At 55.3% G+C, this 21,068-nt stretch overlaps 1 protein-coding gene across 4 annotated transcripts in view; it reads left to right on the top strand.

The window, feature by feature from the left end:
* The first annotated feature begins 916 nt into the window (after positions 1-916).
* LOC133234602 (uncharacterized) overlaps positions 917-21,068 on the top strand; it is a 35,030-nt gene continuing 14,878 nt past the window's right edge. Inside the window, exons 1-6 of one of the 4 annotated variants that reach the window (XM_061395360.1) lie at positions 917-1,031; positions 3,582-3,687; positions 3,894-4,615; positions 6,295-6,410; positions 10,884-11,017; positions 20,838-20,913. In XM_061395360.1, the coding sequence (XP_061251344.1) occupies positions 4,492-4,615; positions 6,295-6,410; positions 10,884-11,017; positions 20,838-20,913 (450 nt within the window). In that variant the 5' untranslated portion in view covers positions 917-1,031; positions 3,582-3,687; positions 3,894-4,491. Of the gene's footprint in view, positions 1,032-3,581; positions 3,688-3,893; positions 10,750-10,883; positions 11,018-20,837; positions 20,914-21,068 lie in introns of those variants that run through there. The other 3 variants (XM_061395361.1, XR_009732215.1, XM_061395359.1) reach the window with 3 other exon arrangements.

Consider the following 21,068-nt stretch of genomic DNA (forward strand, 5'->3'; position numbering starts at 1 on the left):
TCTCATGTGCCAAGTCCCGGAGTCCGAGGCCGTGAAGCTCTGGTCTGCGGCAACATGTGTCGCTGCCTGTTTCCCCGGGGGCGAGGGGCGGGGGGGTGGTTCAAAGTTGTATGTGTGGGGAAGTGATCTCAAATTTGGAGAGGGGTGCCCTATGGATCTCCCGGTGGGATACGGACCTCCTTGAAAAGTACTTTCCCTATAGGGACACATCTCGTGTCTAGATTACTACAACTCCCTTTCTTAGGGGTACCCCCGCTTTTCTTTAAAGTGGAGGAAACGGACCTCTTGGCAGAGGAGGGGGGCATTGCAGGGTTCTGGGTACCCAGGCTGTAAGCGGCAGAACCGGGAACTCACAACCCGGTTTTTCTGACTCGGAGGTGCACTATGGAGTCTCTTGATCAGAAAAGGACGGGTAGGATAGAAGGGGGTGACAGCCGCCACTTACATTTGGGTGCCGCTTGTCTTGCCTAGGGCATTTAATTTCTCAGGACAATAAGCAGAGAGCATCGTTTTCTTTCCCTAAGCTGCATCCTCTGATTGAGGTTCCGAAATAGCCAGGTGTGCGATCTGCCGCCCCCAGCGCCCCAGCTTTGCCCTTCGCCCGCCCGAGGACAACCACCCCTTGTCCCGGTCTCCCAGCAAATCGTGCACAGAAATCTCCCTCGCTTGGCGCGCGGGGCTCGTGGAGGGAAAAAGCAACAGCGAGCTCAGGGTGTTGGTCATGGCGGCGAGGGGCACTGCGGCAGAATTTTTTCCTCCCTTCTTTGCTGCAATCTGGGTGCGGCTAGAGCAATTTGTCATAGAATCTGGGGGGCTCATTTTTCCGGCCAATCACTTTTGGAGAAATGAGCGCATTGCAGCAGAATGCACTGACGTCAGAGACCACCCCTTCTGCGCCTCCATATAAACCCCACCCAGCCAGCCCCTAGCGCAGACGGCGGAGAGCTGGGATGGAGCGCGCCTTGGCCCGCTGGCCTGGGCCGCGGCTCCTCCGGAGAGCCCGGGCGCCCACGCGAGAACCTCCCTACCCGGTGAGTGGTTGGCCATCCTTTGCCCGAAAGGATGTGCAAAAGGAAGACGACACCCCCTTCTGGGCTGGGCTCCGTCCTACTGGACCTGCCGCGAGATAGATACCCGAGACGGTCTCCTGAAGGCGACCACTTCGCCTGGTCCCCGAGCGTCGGCGACGGAATCGTGTCGGGAAGGAAAGTCTTGAGGCACATTTTCCTGGAGGACGGGGGCAAAAAAGAAAGAATCACAGGGCCCCTTTCCAGTCTAGTCACTGAGGGCAGGCTGGGTGGTCGCGGCCTCAGTTACGAAGAGTGGGAGGAATCTGATCAACCCCCTGTCAGAGGCCAGTGTGCCGCAGTCACCGCGGTCCAAAACCGAGATTTTCTGGGTTTGAAGCCACCTTGAGAATCACGAGTGGTGAGAGACGTGGTGGTGGATGCATTCCCATTCCCTAAGAAATTGGGGGGGAAGCACCCCCAAAGCCAGAGTCTCCCGGGCATATTTTCCCGCTAGTTTTGGCCAGGTTCTTGGTGGCCGTAGGCATCAGGAGTAGAGGTACTTGTCCGCTAGGGGTTCCGAATCCAAGTACACAGGCTAGTGCGAAGCCTACTCCAGTCAAAATTCAGGCAGTAGCATTACTACCCGGTAGCATCTGGCTTATTAAAACAGTGAGAGATACGGCGCCCAAGTGCAAACCTTCCAGAAGCCCCCCCCCGGGGACGGGTTCCGTGCAGAAGGGCGGCTGGGGAGCGGGGGCACGGGTCAAGTGATTAGGGGTGCATGCAGAATAGAGGCACGGGGTGGGTTGAGGTGGAGGGAAGGCTGTGTCCTTGGGTCTGGAAGGGGCTGGTCAAAAGGGAAGAGAGAAATACAGAAAAAGGGGGCGTGTTGGGAGAGTTCTGGGCTCTGGGAGCGGAGAACTGGGGGATCGGGGGGTCTTCTCGGTGTTGCGCGATGGTCCTTGGAAGGTTCTGACGTGTTGTGGGCTTTTGATTTTTGATCGAGCCGCCTCTTGCCATTTCCTTTGTCCCTGTCAAGCACCCCCCCACGCCGCCCCCTCCCCACGGTGGGCCGGCGGGCTTGGGGAGGGGGAGCGCGAGCGGGTTGCTACGTGGCAGGTTTCTGGAAGATTTTCTCGCTGGCCGCCAGAGGGCGCCCGCGGCACTGCGGAATTTGGGGGGGCGGGGTGGGGAGGGGAGGTGGCCTTTGTTCTCCTGCTGGAGGGGGTCGGGCGCGGGATTTCCTGGAGAGTTCTGGGTGCATCTACCTAGGGGAGAAATGTTTTAAGACCCCCAGATTCCCTGGGGGAGCGGTTGCAGGATTTCGCGCTGGGTCGTGATGCCGTGGTCGGCACTGATTGCGTGACCTAGGGCGTCGTGGATGAGCGTGGACACAGATGAGTTTATTTCGGCCCGTTTGGGTTTTGAGGGTCTGAGAAGGTGTGGCTCATCTGGGTAGGATAGAGAAGTCGTAAAACGGTTAATTAGGCGCCATCGTGCGGGGGTCTTGAGATTCTTACTGTGGCGGAGAAAAGGAGACGAGATTTGGGGTGGGGTGGGGGGGCTCGGTGGTGGTCTGGATAATTTTAGGCGGTTTTGGCTAACTTTATTTTATTTCCTAGTGGTACTGTATTTTGTATCATGTGTCCAGAGACACATTAAGTGTGTGAAAATAGTGTATTGAAAACTGGGCCTTTATCATTTAATTAATGGATGGGTAATTGCATTTTCTGGAGGTTGGCGCCAAGATTTCGGTATTTTTAACCCATCAAAAGTGGAATCTTGTTCTGAAAAGAACCCTATGGCGACTGTCCCCTTGAAATGCTCAGCTCTGTCTGGTGCCAGATTGACCCCCGCAGTTGGGGGTGCAGAAGGACCTCAGGACCTGTATGGGGGGGCGAGCGCCCCCCCCCGCTCCGCCACATAGAATCCACAGGTGGATTCTGGCTGGTGTCGGCCGGCGTGGCGTTTAGGGGACCCAGCGGCCCTGCGCGATTGGCTGGGGTGGGCTCTGCCCCCCCACTTTCTTAGGCCTGAGACCTGTTGGGCGCCCCCTCCACCTTATGCCAGCTGTGCCCCTGGCAGCTGCGGGCCGGGCGCTGGCGGGAGGCTGGGGTGCGCGCAGGTGTCTGCTCTCGGCTTCTGGGTGCTGGCCGCGCGCCCCCTAGCGGTCTGTGTCTGCAAATGGCTCTCGGCCTGCTAACCTAGGCTTCAGGTTGCGCATGCGCACACCGCTATCACTTGTGCCTTGTCAATCAAATCTTCCTTACCCCCTCCCCTCTCCTCTCCCCTTCCTCCTCCCCTCCCCTCCCCTCCTCCCCTTCCTCTCTCTCATCCCCTCCCCCTCCTCCTCTCCTCCCCTCCCCCTCCCCCTCCCCCTCCCCTCCCCCTCCCCCTCCTCCCCCTCCCCTCCCCCTCCCCTCCCCTCCTCCCTCCCCCTCCGCCCTCCTCTTTGTTCACTCCCTCCTCCCTCTCCCTCGGACTGCCCCCTCCCTCCCTCTGCTGTTCCAGTGCCGGCCGTTAGAGGTCATCAAGACGGTTTCTAATTGTGCCCCCCTTCCCCTGCCCCAGGGTCTGTCTTCAAGGATGACACCTTCCGTCTGCCTTCCTGCCACCAAGGACCACCTGTGGATGACGAGCTGATGCCCAGGTGCTTGCTGCTCACCTCCGTCTAATGGTACCTCAACCCATCCTGGTGGCAATTGAAACCTGACACAGCGGGCAGAACCCGCCCCCCCCCCCCTTGCCCCCCTGCTTGCACCACCCCCAGGCCCATTAGCAATTAAAAGGCAATTTAAAATTTTAACTAATTAGTTTTAGTTGTAATTAATTCAACTTTAACTAACACCTAGACTTGGCCTTCTAACCTTTGATCTGTTGCAGAGGACGCCAGGAGCAGGGGTTCCTGGATCCCACCAGCAAACAAAGCAACCACTGGGCAGTGACCACCCCCCCAGGCCGCCGAAGATTGAAGAGGACCCGAACTGACCAACCAGCTGTCCCTCTTGGCTAAGTGTTGAAACCAGTGCCCTAGTGAGGGGGCACTGGCTAACCTCGGACTTTCGATGTGCTTTTTGCCTTGATGCTTTGCTTTTCTATGTGCGTCTGCTTCTGTTAACCTTCCATCAACCTGGAGGTTTCACCATCCCAGGGAGGTGTCAGTCTTTCTCAGTCCACCCCGTCATTATCCCCAGGATGGTCTGAAAGGAAGGGTCCCTTTGGGAACTTCTCAGGAGGGAGACCTGGGCCAAGGGCTCGGCCAGCATCTCCCTGGCAATTCCAAGGCCCAGGGTGGGCTTCTGGAAGGAGCATGATTCCCGAGGCCATGCTACTGAACTGCCAGGGGTATCCCCACCTCTTCCAGATCTCCTCGTCCTTTCTGGGGAACTGGGATCGAGAAAAGCAACCTCCCAGGGTGTTGTGAGTGTTGGTCCGATTCTGGGAAGCTGGTAAGGCCAGGCATAGAAGAGGCGGTCAGTAAATGTTTTTCCCAAACAGGTTGGTCGACCACGTCCCCCTCGCCCCCCTCACCTGTCTCACGCTTCTCGTTTATTCTCCCACAGCGCTCCGGACAACCCCAGTCCGCAGGGCTCTCGGTGTACCAGGTAGGGGCCATACTCAGCCAGGGCTCGGGCTGACCTGAGTCAGGACATGCACGGGGCGTGTGGTCATTTCCAGAGCGCTTTGTATGTTCTGTGCCTATGTTATTGCTATGTCAGATGTCCATGTGAGCGAGGCCGCCTCGTTTACAAATGAGAATGAATGTGGCCTCCATTTGAGTAATTTTAAAAGGTGGAGGGCAAGAAGACAGAACTGAGCCCCCCTCCCTGTGGGATGGGAGTGACTCACACTTAGAGTGAGGTCGCTGAGGCTGGAGGAGTGTGAGCGTTTTGTTCCGTTCCTGGCAAGAGAAGGGGTCAGAGTTGGACCCTGGGTGCCATCAGGGGCTGCCCCTTACCCCCACCCCTGCCCCAGAATTCTACCAAGAGCCTTTTGATTTCCACTCCAACGTTTGACAATGGGACAGCCTGTTTGGAATCCCAGCTGCCCGGGGTGGTCTTGGGGGTCTTGGGTGGCCCCACTGCTGGTACCATGTGCCGGTCCCACCTCTCAATAACGGTGTGACCTCAAATACATTGCTTACCTTCCCTGAGTCTCAGCTCTTTTCATGGCCTAAATGGGGATTAGGGGGGCAAAAAAAAGCAACACAAAAAACACCTGCGTTTATCTACCCCACATGGCGCTTTTGAAGGCCAAATGATGTAACCACTATGAAAGTGCTTTGTAAATTGCTGTGGAAATTGCGAGATACTTAGCACCAGGAGGCTGTGCCTCATTATCACATGCCCAGCCTTGTCCCCCCCCCCACGCCCCCGCAGTAATAACAGCTAGCACCCACTAGGTGCTGTGTGTTTGTACTCAGTAAATAAATTCCAGAAGAAATAAAAACAGAATTAATTCAACAAACATTTTCTGGACTGCCTACAATATGCCCCGCACACCAGGCCTGGAATGTGATACAAAGATGATGAAAACAAGTCTCTTGGAAGCTAATTGGGGTCCTCGTTTGACCAGCACTTTCTTTCCTCCCCTTTTAAGCCAACCAGTTTTGTCCGGACGAGACAAAAACAACTCGGGCCGCTTTAGAGAAACCCGGCTTGGTGTAGACAATAGCTCCCGGGCTTCTGAAAGGGGCTGATTGGATTATGTGGCAAATGAAGGTGGAAAGATGACTTGGGAGGTGGCAAATGAAGTGGGCGGAGATCTGCTGTGAGTTAATCCAGGCTATTAGGAGGGACCTTTTGTCTTCCAAAGGCTGGCAGGAGCTTTCACCACTGGGTTTTACATCCTTAATGTAAGGACGCATAATTTATGGTCAGTGAAAACTCAGGCCCCAGTGAGATTTGAGTGGGCTGTAAAATTGAGCGTCCTGCTACCAGTGGGTAATTATAGGGGACATTTATGTCTCCCTTTGCAGTTGGCAAAGGCCTTTTTGCAACCATCAATTCATTTGAACCTCACAACTCCCTGTCCGGACCCCGGGCTGGCCTGTACCTCCTAGGGGAACAGAGGCTGTCAAGCGGCCTTCAGATGAGGACATCTGAGGTGTCTGACACAGTAAAGGGAGAGGAGGCCCCCCGCCCCAGCCCCTCCAGTTTCTCAGATCTGGCCCTTCGGCCACAAGCGAGTCCCTCCAAATTCCTAACTTTGCTTTCTCAGCAGCTTCTGAGCCTCCGGGCCTCTCCTGGCCTCCTTTCTAGCCTCTGTCTCTTTCCTTCCGCAGCCCCGCCTCCTGTAAAGCCTATCTACATTCGCTGTCTTCCTTCCTCACCTTCCGTTTCCCCTCCAACCCACCGCTTCGTGGTCTCCTCTGGTCCGTTGAACTCCACCAGCTCTAAGGTAATGACTTTTCTGGAGCTTAACTCCAGACATGTTTCTGGCTCCCGGACGCACGGACACGTATTCAGTGTTTCTCTCACAGTCTTCCCAGCTCCTGGTCTCTGGTGTTGACAGACATCCCTATCCCCTCCACCCCCTGACCTGTATGTAGACGGTACGGAGTCACCTGCCTCTGGCCCTCCTCCTTAACCTCTCCTAGAAGAGTATCCAGCCCTTCCAGAACCTTCCAGAACCTGCCTCTTGGCATCTTCTCTGGGTTGGAGCCCAAACCACCTAGAGCTGAGGCCTTGAGGTAGCTCAGTGTTTCCAAGCTTTTCCACCTTTCTCTCAGTTGCAGAATAGTTATCTTTACCTGGCAGGTCAGGTGGGCCATCGTGCAGGTAAAACCTCATGTCCCCACTATTCGAGGAACTTGAAATAAATTCACTTAAGTGTTCATGAGAAAGTACAGCCAAGGTCGCCATCCAATTTTCTTGTAGGTTAAGTTCCCACAGGAAGGAGCGCAAGGGAGAAGAAAGAAGTGGGGGAAGGGGGGGCAAGAAAGAAGCAAAGACTAGAAAAGTGCCCCTAAGACAAAAAAAAAAAAAAAAAAAAAACAGGAGCAAAGGGAGACTTAGAAAATACGAAAACCCACCCCAAAAAACACATCCAGAGAAAGGTTCCTTCTGGGGTTAGGCAAAAAGAAAGTAAACAGGAAAAAGGTTTTCAATTGATTATCCCAGTGACAAGTCCCAGGAAGCTTTCAAATCAAATTGCCCCATTTTAGGTTTTTAACTCCTTCTATCGGGTTTAACCTCTTTACCTCCCGCATCCTGGTTAAACCCTTCTCCTGGCCCCCTCGCTGGTGATTAAATCCCGAAGGTACATGGAGCCTTTCAGTGAATGAATGGCGAGCAGAAAGAGCCCTCCCCCTCCCCCCAGCTGTGTTTTTCAGTTCTATTCCACTTTCTGCCCTTTTCCCTTAATGAACACAGGGCTAATCTTGGGCCTTGTCAAGGAAGAGGCTGTAGGCCTTAATGAGGTAGCTGCTGGATTCCAATATTCATCTCATAAGGAGCCTTCTTTGTCTGGGAAGGAGAGACACACTGATTATCATAATGAGGTGAACCGCGGCTGCAGGGCAGGGGCGAAGAGGGTCTGAAGCCACACTTCTCATTTTGGTGCTGGAGCCCAGGGACTCATTCTGCTCCCCATTCAAGCCTTTGCCTCTGTCCCAGCTTGCAGTGCATGGAGTGAGGTTGAAAGCTGCAGGCAGCTTTGGGCCACAGATGAGGGCTGCTCTGCAGAGAGTTCCTTTGTTCGACCCTGCGTGCAGACCAGCCATGGGCCAGGGCGACTCAGGCCTCTGGGATCAGTTTTCCAGGAGCAGAGAGACAGAGATGTGGGTCAGGCTCACCCCGGACTCATTCTTAGGGCTCCCCGGTGTTAAACCTGTAAGACTTCCCAAAGCTGGAAAAGTAAGTCCTGGGTGAAAAAGTAAGTCCTAGGTGTAGATGCCGTGCAATTGTAGCCGAGCCAGCGTCCGTGGAACGCCCCCTCAGGTCAGGAAGTGGATGGGTATTGGTGCCCCAGCACAGCCCCGTCCTCGTAGAAGGGCAGAGGTGGGGGCTCACACTCAGCCCCTTGTATGATGAGAGACCCCAGCGATCTGTCGGGACCACTCGGATCCAGTGTCCGAACCCGGCGTCACCCGCTGTACCCACTAACGGTTCCCGTGTCCTGCGCCCCGCCCCGCCCGTCAGTCCTCTCTTTCTGCCCTCATTCTTGAAATCCCTGGAGCCCTTTCTTGTCTTTAGGGAGGGTGTGTCTGAGTCAGAAACTTGCCCTTATGAACCCTAACTTCTGGATGTTCCTTACCTGAAGGCAGATCAATCACGATTAGATCACTCCAGTTTTAAACCTCAGACTCCAGCCAGACCTTCCGCCAAATGGGGTGGGGGAAAGGGAGTGGGTGCGGAGAAGTGCAGTGTTTGGAGCAAGAAAACTTGATTAGTTGAAAACTTCCGGTCCTCCCTTCCTCAACTTACCTCTTGGCTAAAGGTCCCCTGGTGTTGGTGGATGAGATTTAGACACGTCCTGAGTCAGCAGAACCGCCTCCCATCCAGCTCCCTAGATGACAGTCGGCCAGCTGGGACCACTCCATCGCTTTCGGTGGTGGTGACCCCAGATGTTGCCTGGACTGGGGGACTGGATGCGGTGGGCACTTCTGAGAATAGGGGGTCCCACCGAAACCTGCCCTCTTCTGTGCAGTTTGTGGAGAGAGCTTAGAGGGCAGCTCCTGGTGTTTCTAGAAGGATTTATTTTAAGTAGGAATAAAGAAAATCCATAGAACCCTTCATACCCTCAAATACGTATCAATAACTAAAATACCTGCCCCAAAGTCATTAATATTTTAGCATTTGAGAAGCCAGGGAGGAGGGGAAGGCAATTGAACTCATCTTCTGAGGCCGCTGGCAGGGGGTGTCTGTGCTCCTGACTCCCGAGTGGACGGTGTGGACTGCTTTAACCTGTGTCCTTGTTTCTGTGGCCCCCCTTCTGCGCCTGAACTGACGCAGCTCCCAGCTCCCTGTGGGCACGGGACACCTGGCCCCACTCCTCCAGCCCGGGGGTCCTGCGGGTCTTCCTGTGTGGGCCCCCGGACTCCCGGGCCCCAGCGGGCACAGCCACCATTAAGTCAATCCCGGAGGCTCCCCCCAGTTCTTCTGACTATTCCGTTATTTTTCTGCTTTCACTGCCCCCTTCTGTGGTCCATCCGTCTTCTCTCCTCGACTCCCATTTCCTCATCTGGCCCTCAGGGGGGCGTCCTAGGCCAGCCCACTCCTCCTTTGGGTGTCCCAGAACCAGCCGGCACAAAATGGGGCTCAGTAAGAGTATGTGGGATGTATGTTTGGACAGGTGAGTCAATGAAGGACCTTGACTGTCAAACCCGAGCTGCTAGGTGGGAGTCACTGGGAAGCGTTAGGTCTAAAGGGTGGAGGGTGTTACCCCACCCCCAGCCCCTTTTGAGCGGGGCCCCACCAGTCTCACCCCTTCCTGGACTCACGCATCCATCCCGTCATCCAACAGTTGATCCTTGCTGAGCAAACCCATGGCTTGGCCCCGGGCTGGGCACCTGCCACCCTAGCGCGTCCCTTGATGGCCTCTGCCTCCCCAGGGTGGGGAGCCGGGGGGTTGCTTCTGCCCAGGGTGCCCTGTTGGCTCCCGGGCGTTGGAGCAGCATGCTCCTGCTCTGTAGAGAAGGCAGGCCGGGGGGGTGCGAGGGGCAGGCCTGCTTTGCCTTGCTGTGGTTGAGTGGCCCCCTTTGAATCCGAAGCCTGGGGAGGGGGCCCCGAACCTGCCCTTCTCCAGGGCTCAGCTGCAGGTCCCAGCCAGCCAGCCCCTCCTGCTCGCCCGGCCTCCCCGCCCATCCTGTAGCTGAATGTGCATGGTCGTCATGGGCCCCCAGCCCTAGAGTTCAGGACTGAGGAGGGGGCCGGGGCAGCCGTGGCATGTGTCCCCTTGGGCTCTGGCCGCACCAGGTCTCTCTCTTGAGTTGGGGGTCCGCAGGCTGGACCCCTCCCTCCAGGATGCCCTCCTCCTCCTGGGACTACATCCAGCTCCCCCGCCCCACCTTTGCGGGCGGGGGCCTGCCCACCGCCAAGGGCCCCTGGCTGGGAACCTCCAGGGGACCTGCAGGCCTCATCTTTCCCAGCTGCCCACCTCGCTCCTCCTCTATCTGGCAGCTCTTCCTCTGGCTTCCCCCCGCCCCCCCGGCTCTGCTTGCCAGATCCGACCTGTGTGCCCTTCCCTGTGCCCCCTTCTCTGGGTTCAGGACCCTCTGCGTCTCGGCCGTCCACTCTGCTTAACACGTTGGTTTCCTTGCCGAGCCCACACCTGTGGTTGCCTGCGTGCTGCCCTGCCCACCTCCCACCTCCATGCCTTTTCCCTGTCTCCCGCAGTGCAAGAAGGCCTTCCCCCTCAGGGTGACTCAAGTTTCCAGTGGGTCTCCAGTGCCCGGGGCGCAAGCCCCCCAAACCCGGCAGGCCACCTCCCCCTAGCATCCTCAGGTACCTCTTCCCGTGGGCCTGGCCTCCCAGGCTCTGAGTGACCCTGGGCTGTAGCCAGGCTTTTGCCCTGTCCTCTTCTCCCCATCCTAATCCCCCCAGACCCTTTGTGATCACATCCTGCCAGGTCTGCCCACCCAAGCGCTGTGTCCCGGCGAGTCCCAGGCTCGGCGCCCGTGCCTCCCCAGGCCTTGTGGCCCGTCTGGGGGCTGCTCCCTGGCCTGTTGCTTCCCACACCTCTTCCCATCCTTGCCGCCCCCACGAGCCACTTCCCTCCACCGAAAACCAGATGGCAGGTGAGACCAGGCTCTCTGCCTTTTCTGGGTCTTGTGTGTGTGTGTGTGTGTGTGTGTGTGTGTGTGTGGCTTTTCTGGGGGACTCGCTTTGTCGTCCTTCTAACGTTCTGCCTGTTCCCCCCCACCACACCAAGGAGCCCCGGCGGCCCCGGATCGTGAACGCCTGGACAGAGGAGGTGGAGGAGCTGCCCTGGAGCAGCACGTCTTCCACAGGGTCACCTGGCGTCTCGCGCCTGCCCCGAGCTGCGACGCTGCTGCCTGGCTTGGGGTGAGTTGCGCGCTTTTTTGAGACACCACGATTTCATCAGGCTTACTCAAACATGTCTCAGTTCGAGGAGGTCCACATGCAAACCTGGGAGGGGGTCACTTCCAAGGGCAAGTTCTCTGCCACCCCGACCATGGGGCCGGGCGTTCTGGAAGCCGCTGGGAGCTGAGACCCTTGTGCACCAGCACGGTAAGTGGGGAGCATTCCCTTGGGTCTGCGCTCCTGAGAACTAGCGCCGGCCAGGCACACACACAGTAGGTCCTCACAGAGCTTTGCTGAGCGTGGTAATGAAATGAATAGCAGGACGTTTGCCCTCCGCCTAAAGCCCAGCTCCCGGGCCCCTTTGGAGATGCGGAAACAGCCGTGCCTGTCTGCCTGGAGCTGGAAGGGCGCTTCTGCCCATACGCCATGGAAACGTCAGCGGCTGTGAGAATGCTGGGTTCTCACGCGCAAGGCTTTGATAATGTCCTTTGATCAAACAGTGGTTTTTGAGAGAGTTCTTCCCTTGGCCTCGTCTCCTCACCCCTGAAATTGCAGCGGGGTGGGAATGTTTTTGTGTGTGTAAATAAAATCAGTAATGGTGGAGCACAAGAAAGCTGGGGTTTTAGCTCCATGAGGCTCTCTGGGCCCGACATTTGTTTATGGGACCATCATTTATTCAGGAAGCGTTGATGGAGCCTTGGGGGCCTGGGGGTGGGGCTCTTCTCCAGGGGCCTGAGGCCAGCTTTGCCTTAAGGACCAGAGGGTCTAGTCAGATGCCTGGGCGGGTCCCATATGGTGATGTGGCCTATGTGGCATCCAGGTCATGTGGACAGGGGTGCGGGGGCTCCCCTGAGGGCACCTTGCTTTCTGCGGTCACAGCAGAGGAGCCCACGGCAGGGCCTTGGGGATGTTTTCGCAGCCAGCAGCTCAGTGGAAGGTGGCTGGCTCTGTGCGCATGTCTGAGACGTTCAGGGTAGCCCCTGGGGTGAATGAATGAAGGCAACTAAGTGGCCGGGACGGCTTGGATATGGGGTCAGAGTGGACTCAACTCCCTTGATGTTTATGGAGGCTCAAGTGGGCCTAGCCCTGTCCCAGTCCCCATGCCCTGATGCTCCACACAGGGTCTCTGTGAGAGGAAACAGGGGCCCTGTCTTGGGGTGCACCCGCCTTTATGAGCCCTGTAGCCCAGTGAGCAGAGGGGATGGACCCCCGTACTCCCCAAGGGTCTCCGGGTTCCATCCCAGCTTCTGTAAGGCTCTTGCATCAACCAGATTTGGGGGCCAGCTCTTCCACAGTCCTGCCCTCCTGCCCTGAGTGGGGAATGGGCTGGGGATGGTATTTGAGCAGGCGAGAAGGGAAGACGTGTCCATACAGGGGGCTGACCCCTTTGTCCACTTGTTTCCACTCCCCAGAGGTTGCAGAGAGGTGGAGAGCGTGTGCCCAGGCCTGATTCCAGGGAGCGGGCACCAGGCGGGCTCCACCCCTTGACATTTACTCCGAGGCTGGCATTTGCCACCTGCAAACATGATGATGTGGAACGGAGCCCGGGAGGGGATCTTTACAAAGGGCAGGATGCGGGCTCCGGGATGTTGTATCCGGAGCTTACCAGAAAGATCTATGTGATTCGTTAGAGCCAAATGCCCACGGTTCCTGGACGCCTCCCTCCTCGGGGACGTCTCGGGAGCCCCTCCAGGTGGGCTGGGCTGACGGGCAGAGTCAGGATGGAGGCCGATCCCCAGCCAGTCCCGGACTTTGCCAGCCCCCCGCCCCTTCTCCTCCTCGGTATTTGGGATGGCCTGTCTTTGGGCTGTGGTGAATTTTAGAGGCTTTGGTGAATGCTCAGTCTCAGGCAAACACATATTTTGAATTTTGTGTGTCATTATGCAGAAAATCGGAGAAGGCAATGGCACCCCACTCCAGTATTCTTGTCTGGCAAATCCCATGGACAGAGGAGCCTGGTAGGCTGCAGTCCATGGGGTCGTGAAGAGTCGGACACAACTGAGCGACTTCACTTTCACTTTTCACTCTCCTGCATTGGAGAAGGAAATGGCAACCCACTCCAGTGTTCTTGCCTGGAGAATCCCAGGGACAGGGGAGCCTGGTGGGCTGCAGTCTCTGGGGTCGCACAGTTGGACACGACTGAAGCGACACCGCAGCAGCAGCAGCAGCATGCAGAAAATGGGGGCTTCCCTGATAGCTCAGTTGGTAAAGAATCCTCCTGCAATGCAGGAGATCCTGGTTCGATTCGTGGGTCAGGAAGATCTGCTGGAGAAGGGATAGGCTACCCACTCTAGTATTCTTGGGCTTCCCTTGTGCCTCAGCTGGTAAAGAATCCACCTGCAATGTGGGAGACCTGGGTTTGATTCCTGGGTTGGGAAGATCCCCTGGAGAAGGAAAAGGCTACCCACTCCAATATTCTGGCCTGGAGAATTCCGGACCATAGAGTCCATGGGGTCGCAAAGAGCTGGACACTTTTCACTCAGAAAATAGAGTAATAGGTATACTAGGTCAAGCTCTTCATTTGAAGAAGCTGAAACGTATCCACCTGCCATTGTCCAGTGTTGGAAGAAAGGATCATTTTCAGGAATATTCCTTTTTGGTGGATTGGCCCATCCCTGAGCAGTAAGGGGTGAAAATGAGGCCCTAGTCAGCCAGCCAGACGGTGGGAGGGGTTCCCTGGGCGTTTGTCGTGGTGCTGGGCCGGTCCTCAGGGCCGCCTCTAGCTGAATGCTTCCGGGTGCGCACAGGTATCGGGAAGAGATGGTGGTCTTGCTGGAAAGCTGGTCCTCGGGCCCCACCTGCTTCCCCGACCGTGGAGGGGGACTGGGACGGGGGCTGAGAGCATAGCTGCGCCTCTGCGCGTCTGGAAAGCAAGAAAATGCCCCCTTTCTCGCCCTCAGTCTCCCACCTGCAGGTTGCTTGTGGGACTGATGGCAGCTTTCAGGGCCCCTGACCCAGTGTCTCCTGACTCGTGACTCAAACCCCAAACGTATTTCCAAGCACATTTCTCCAAATAATGTAAAAAACTGGCAAGACTTAAGGGCAACGGGAGGCATGTGTTTCTTATTCATTCATTTACATGAAGGAACTTAAATGTGTGTGGTTTTTTTTTTTTTATGACCAATCTGACTTCCAGAAAGAAAAAAAAAAAAAATCACCCGTCTTTAATGAGCTTGCTAATGAATTTTTCCTTGAAAAGAGGAAGGCAGCTTTACACAGAAGGGGTTGTGGAGGGAAACAAATTAAGGCCCCAAAGGGTTAAAGGGCAGTGGACAGTGTAGAAGCCGCCATTGTGAGCTGAATCAGAAGGTCTGGGGTGCTGGGAGCATTTTCTTTTAGAAGACTGACATTTAACAAGTTGCAAATGAGCCCCAAGAACTGGTTCCTTTTTCCATCTGCGGCTTTGAGCTCTGCCCCCTGTCCTAAAGAAGGACTTAAAGGAGTCTGACTACCTTGGTCTCCCATCCCTGGTTTGAACAGATGGAAAATTCTGGAAAAGAGTTAGTTACAGCTTTCCAAATGAGGCCATCTGAAGCATGGGGTCCCCATGTTGAAAGGAAGAGAATGGTCTGTAGGGGAAGGAGTGGAGGCTTTCACTCTGGGGCACCTCCCCCTAGTTCCAATGGGCAGCCCCAAGTCCCAGCTGCCTGCCTATGGCTTCGGGAGGCTGGGCCATTTTTTCGGTGGGTGTTTATGGCAGGAGTTAAGCTGAGGTAGCGCCCCGTTATGGGCGTGGCATGAGTCAGTGTTTTGGGGCCAGGAGGGAAGAGAATGAAGGGACCCTTGGAAATCCACCAGGAGGAGGTCAGCCCTCTACAGTGTCCACTCCCAGGCACAGCTCCCCCTCCCCACCACATGCTGCAGCAGCAGCAGGAGGGATCTCAAGTTCATTGGATCCAGCAGAGGTCGAGGGTCCCCTCCTCAGTCAGTGCCCAGGCGACATGCTAGCAGTGCCCAAGAGGCTCATTTCTGAATGCCCACACATCCTTGAATTCCTAGTGCCTTCCAGATTTTAGATACTTGGCCCCTTATCCCCGCCTTTGGGGAACTCACCAAGGGCCTCGGCGGTCGTGAGGGGCCTGCAGGCAGAGCAGGTGCAGGACGGCCGAGGCCGGGGCAGGCCCCAACTTGGGAAGGGTGTGTGTGTGTGTGTGTGTGTGTGTGTGTGTATGTGTGTGTGAGAGAGAGAGAGGAATTAATTAAGGGAGAGGAGAGTGGTGGAGGGTGTAGTCATGACTCTCCTAATTGCTCTCCAATTTCTTTGGGCTTCAACAAAAATCCAGATGGAGGGTTCTTAAGTCCTCCTTCCTGGGAGTCGGGGGGCCAGGGTGGCGGGGGAGGAAGGCTGCCCACCACCTTCTGCCGGGCGTCTCTTTGCAGAGTGAATAGGGTCTTTGGCAGGGGTTTAAGGAGGGGACTTAGCCTGGGAGCTCCCAGGGCGGTGCAGATGGAGACAAAGGCCCCGCAGAAGGAATGTGGGGAGCCCCCCACGGAGAACAGCCACCTGGGGATAATTGGGAGGCCCAGCGCAGATGAGTTTTCCCAGGTTCTGTGAATACATTCTCTCAATAGAAGGTGCCCTTTCTTCACATGAAAAGAGGAAACCTCAATTACCTCCCCCTGAAACAGAGTGTGTGTGTGTGTGTGTGTGTGTTCCCTCCGGGGGCTACGGCGGGGCCCCTCGCCCTTGTGTGCATGGTGGGGGCTCCGAGGCGCATAGACGAGAGGCCGCACAAAGCATGTCCAGCTAGCTGCCCCATCCGCGCGACCCCAGACCAGCCCGGACTCCCCCGACCCGGGGCTTTCTCTTTGCAAGTTTCTCAGGAGGGGGAAGCGAGTCGCCCTGCCTGTAAACAAGAATCTGATCAAACGGGCCTGATGCCTGAGAAACAGCCAAAGGAGACAGGAGTCCAGGGTGGAAAGCTGGGGAGAAGGCTGGTCGGGGGTGGGCAGAGACTGACCGCACGTCTGTGCTGGCCGTCCAGACTTACAGTCGTGCTGGGCCTTCCAGCCCTTCTCTGGGCTGTTCCGTGGAGTGGGGGATCAAGTCATTCCTTCGGGTTAGGAAACTGGGGCTTCTGTGGCTCCGAGATCCACTTAGGAAAGGTGAGAGAGGTGGGCAGTCAGCAGGGGGCTCAGGGTCGGGGCCACCCTAAGCACGGGGGCCTTCTGAGCTGGAGGGAATCAAGTTGGCACTCTCGCTGCCCCCAACTATCCCAAGGACTCAGGCCCTTCTGGAGGAACCCAGGGCAGAGTCCCTGCCGTGGGATGAAAGCATCCTGGTTCTGAGTCTCTGCTGGTGACTTTGTTGCTGCTGGCTTCTGGGCCTCAGTTTCCCCATCTGTAAAATGAGGCAGTAGCCTTTCAGTTGTCTGTATTTAGTGAAGCAGAAGAAGCCAGGGATGTTGGCGCTAGAAAGACAAGGGCTCTTTCACCAGAGGAGGGGATGGGGGTCCCTAGGTGTTCAAATTGGGCCCCTACTGGCCTCCTGGCTGGGGGCAGGGACCCCCTGCTACTCAGGCCTGGTCAGTCAGAGGAGAGAGTCCAGATTGGGCACTTTGGGTGCCCCAGGGTCAGGCAGCAGCTCTGCATTGGTCTTCTAGGGACCTGGTTCCAGCCTATGCTCAGGTCCCACTGTGACTATGACCTTGGTCCCCGATGGGCCTCAGTTTTCCTATCTGTGAAATGGGGGCAGTGCAGGATCACGGTCACCTCAGGGTCCATGGGGCCCTGAGTTCCTTCCAGCTGCTCAGGGGTTTGTTTGCTGAGTCTTGAGAGTCAGAGGCCTGGAGATCACTGGTCTTCTGTCTCTCCACCCTCTTTTACTTCCAAGACAAGGAAAGCAGAGACCTGAGGGAGCTGGGTGTGAAGCCCACCGCCCGTGGCCAGGCAGCAGGGTTGGCAGTCGTCAACCAGTCCTCTCGGTCAGCTCTTTGTGAACACGGATCCTAATAAGGCTCGTGGCCCAGAGCAGCTCAGTGGACTATTCTTCCACACAGGTGGGCCACCGGCCAAGCCTGGAACACCTTTCTGGGCCGTGTAATGAGCCTGGCCCGTGGCTGCGGTCCCAGGAGGGTGTGCCAGGCCGCACCCTTCCCTGCGGCTCGCCCCGGGGCCTTTCGGTCAGGAGACCCTCCGCGGTACCTCCGTGGGTGCCTTGGCCCGGTCCGCGGAGAACTTCCTGAAAAAGCCATCAGGCAGAGAGGCAAAGTTCTGGAAAAGCGATCAGTCGCCTGCCCCGCTGCCCATCCCAGACTCAGTTTTGCAAACATCTCTAGCTGTCTCTTTGTGCTTCGGTGCATGGTAATAAAGAGCGCACAAACCCACGGCCAGGCCTGCCCCGTGATCACCATGGTGGGCTACAGCCTTTGTTTGCTGACCTTGGTTGCTACAATACCTGCGAGCTGAAATGAGGGATCGGGAAATTGCCAGCTTCAATTAGACCGGCAGCCTGCCTTCCCAAGTGCCTCTGCCACTCTATCCATTAACGGTAAACATACGCCAAATAGGCCTTAATTCTCTCTAATTGCCCACTCCTGAAGCAAAGAGTGAAATTCCAGGAAGAGGCGTATGTAAACAGCCCCCATTCCCTGGCCGACTAAAATTAGAGGACTGATGGGGGCCGTGAGAGGTTGGTGCGGGGGGGACGTGATTTCAAAAGCTGTCCCAATTACCTCTCCTATTTTCATAAATGAGCCCGTAATGTTCAGGGCCCTGGCCTTCACAAAGGTACAGGAAATGAGGTCCGCCAAGAGCTTGCATCTGTTGGGGAAAGTTGTGAGGGGGTGGTCTCTCCTCAACAGGTAGGAGGGCGAGGCTGATGACTGTTGGATAAACTGCGGGCTTCTATTTCTGAGAATCAACATTTTATGAAAAAATCGTCCTTTTCCATCTTTCCCCTGCACTCAACACCCACAAATGATATATATGTATTTTTTTCAATTTCAATACAGTATTTATTGTATAGAAGAAAAGTAGATTGATTAGTAAATAGTAAAAGGTTTGGGGGGAGAAATATATTACAGTAGGAAAAATTCTTTAAAAATTTTATTTCTTTAAATCTATTTTTTAATTAGAGGAAAATTGCTCTTCAGTGTTGCGTTGGTTTCTGCCCTACAACACAAGTCAGTCTCATATATATATACACACACACACACACACACATATGTAATTATGAGTGATCCACAAATGATTTGTACCAGACATGCCAGATCAAGGAGGTCCCATTTGCCCCTAGAATCGAGGAACTTTAAAAATCTTGAGAGGCAGTATACATGTAGCTAATTGATGATATTGAACAGCAGAAACTAACACAACATTGTAAAGCAGGTATCCTCCGATTAAAAAAAAATATCCTATGATAAACCGTAGTGGAAAACAATATTAAGAAAAGAACGTAAATATATGTATCACTTTGCTGTACTGCAGGAAGTAGCAGTGTTGCTAATCAACCATACTTCAGTAAAAAGAAAAAGAAAACATTTCCTGAGAAGCAGAGCTAGGGTTTTCTAAGCCTCGTACGCTCTGGAGGATGATTTTGGTGTAGTCAGCAGGGCTTCCTGCATGCATCCTGAGCGCAGCACGTGCGTTTATGAGTTCTCCGATCAACGTTGCTTGCGACAATTGTTCCTCTGGACCCTAAAAGGAAGCTCGTGTTTTCCTTTGGTTCCAGACACTGACTCATCTCTGCAATGTCTTCATCTGTCACGATTGCAGCCCAGCACCGCAGGGCTGATCCACCACCACGGTCGCAGGGCTGGGACACACGGAGCTCAGAAACCAAGGCATGACTTTGCCGGGGCAACATCTTTAGTCGCAGCCCGGGGGTCTGCGCGAAAGTTGAGTACGAACAACCAGGAAACTCTGAGGGCTCCCGGGGTCCCTGGGGAAAGAAGCAGGAAAAAAAACCCAGATGCCCTGAGCTGCTTCTGATTTCCCCAGTCCTATTAAAAGACACCAAAGAGAACCAAAGCGGAAAGACATAGCAGAGCCCTTTCCTACCTCTTTGGCCTGTGGGAAAGGGCGGTGACTGTGGTCTTGCCGTGTGTTCCGGGTCTAGAGCCCGGCCGTGCTCTTAGGACTGTGGAGATGGTGACAGGGCCACCCCTGGGTGCTCATGGGTCTCTGAGGAAGGGCTGGAAACTCTCCCGGAGTGGGGGGTCCGCAATACGGCCCAGAGCGCCCTTAGATAACCAGTGTACCCTGGTCACCCATGGGCTGATGACTGCTTGATTAACTCTGGTTTTTTAAAAAGACTTCCTGTTTTTTGCTTATAAAATCAACCAGTCAGGGGAATAGAGTGTTTGGGAAGTTCAAGGTCAGGGGAGGAATTCTCAGGAGGCTTGGAAGCAAGAGGTGAGCCCCCTGGGGCCCTGGCCAAGTCTTGGGCACCCCAGTGAGTGAACCATGGGCAAGGGGGTTGAAGTACCCAGATGGCTTAAGTCAGGGCAGGGGGCTTGGAGAGGACCTCTTCCTTCCTTGGGTTTCCTTGGAGGGCTACTGGACTCTCCTTGTTCTTTCTTCCTTTTCTCAAGTTTTAATTTCTCATTCTTGCCTTGATTTGGCTCCCTCCTCACCTTACAGTGCCGATCAAACCTCAGTCATCAAATAAAAGAATTAACAGGGACCTTCTGTGTAGCACAAGAGAACTCTATTGAATACCCTGTGATAACCTATCATGGAAAAGAATCTGGAAAAGAATAGATACATGTATTTGCATCACTGAGTCACTTTGCTGTACACTTGAAACTAACACAATATTGTAAACATCAACTGTGCTTCAGTATAAAAAACAAAAAACACACCAAACCCCCCTTAGTCATCACAGACCACCTGTTGGCCACACTTACCTACCAGAGCCTCCTGGGTATATGTTCAACATCAACTCCCTTAACATATTTTTAGAAAATGACTAACCTTTTCTTTTTTTTTTTCTGAGCAGTTTTAGATTTATAGAAAAAGTGAATGGCAAATATAGAGCATGCTCGTCACCTGCCCCCCACCCCCGTTTCCCCCGAGGTCAACATCTGGCATCAGCGTGGCGCACTCGTTGCCATGGATGAGCTGACCTTGAGAATGTAGCTGTTAACTGAAATCCATGGTTTCTATTGTTCTTTGTATCCTACAGTCTGTGGGTTTTGACAGATGTATAATGACACGTGTCTATCACTGGTCAGCTCGTTCTTTTTAAACTTTAAGGCAAATACTTGATGTCAAAGATTTGACAAGCCTGGTCAGGGCTTTTTATATGGGGCTGGTGAAAACTTGTGGGTAAATTGTTCAGGTGAAGCCGTCTGTCCGGGCAGCCCTGTCCCTTCATCTTCCATCTCGTGGTTTTAGGACATGCTGCTTATTCAGGACCCCACAACCCTGGCGTGGTCCTCAGCGTACTTCCCTAGTCTCAGCCAGGGCCCGCTGCCCTCGCCCCTCATCATGCACACGCTACCCTGCACACGCTGACCCTGGTTCAGCTGTGCCCGCAGCGCCCTTCTTCCTGGTAGAATGCGCTTCCAGGAAGCCTTCTATGCAGCCTTTGAGTGTGTCCAGCTCCAGCTGTCACTCACGCAGTGACTCCGAGCCTCTGGGTTCTGTGAAACAGCGTCTGGCAGCACGGGTGGCAACAGCCCACCCTGAGGGCCTTGGGGTCATGTCCACGCCAGCCCCCGTCAGCTCCAGATATACCTGGAGCTGGGAGAGGGGGAGCTTGGCAGGTGAGAGCGCTCGTGAGTGAGTGTAAAGAGGAGAGAAAGGTTTGATTTCATCAGTTCCACCCTTGAAGTTGGGGCGTCTCTGCTTCCGTTGGGTGAGATTCTCTGAGTGACCCGGTGCTTTCTCGTTCCAGCCGAAGCCATCATCTGGAATCCTCCGTGGTCCAGGACCTCGAACCCGCCACCCCAGCACCCTCTAGCTCCATAATCGTAAGTTGTTGGGGGTGTAGGGGGCACATGTGAGGCTGGTCACCGATGGAGGCGGGCTGCCACCCCGACAGCCTCGTGGGGAGGGATGGGTGAGCACTGGTCGGAGGTCCCCGCCCAGAAGGGGGTGCCCAGGGAGCCAAGCTGAGTGTGGACCT

This window comes from Bos javanicus, chromosome 21 (assembly GCF_032452875.1).
Source record: "Bos javanicus breed banteng chromosome 21, ARS-OSU_banteng_1.0, whole genome shotgun sequence".
In the NCBI taxonomy this organism is placed as follows: domain Eukaryota; kingdom Metazoa; phylum Chordata; class Mammalia; order Artiodactyla; family Bovidae; genus Bos; species Bos javanicus.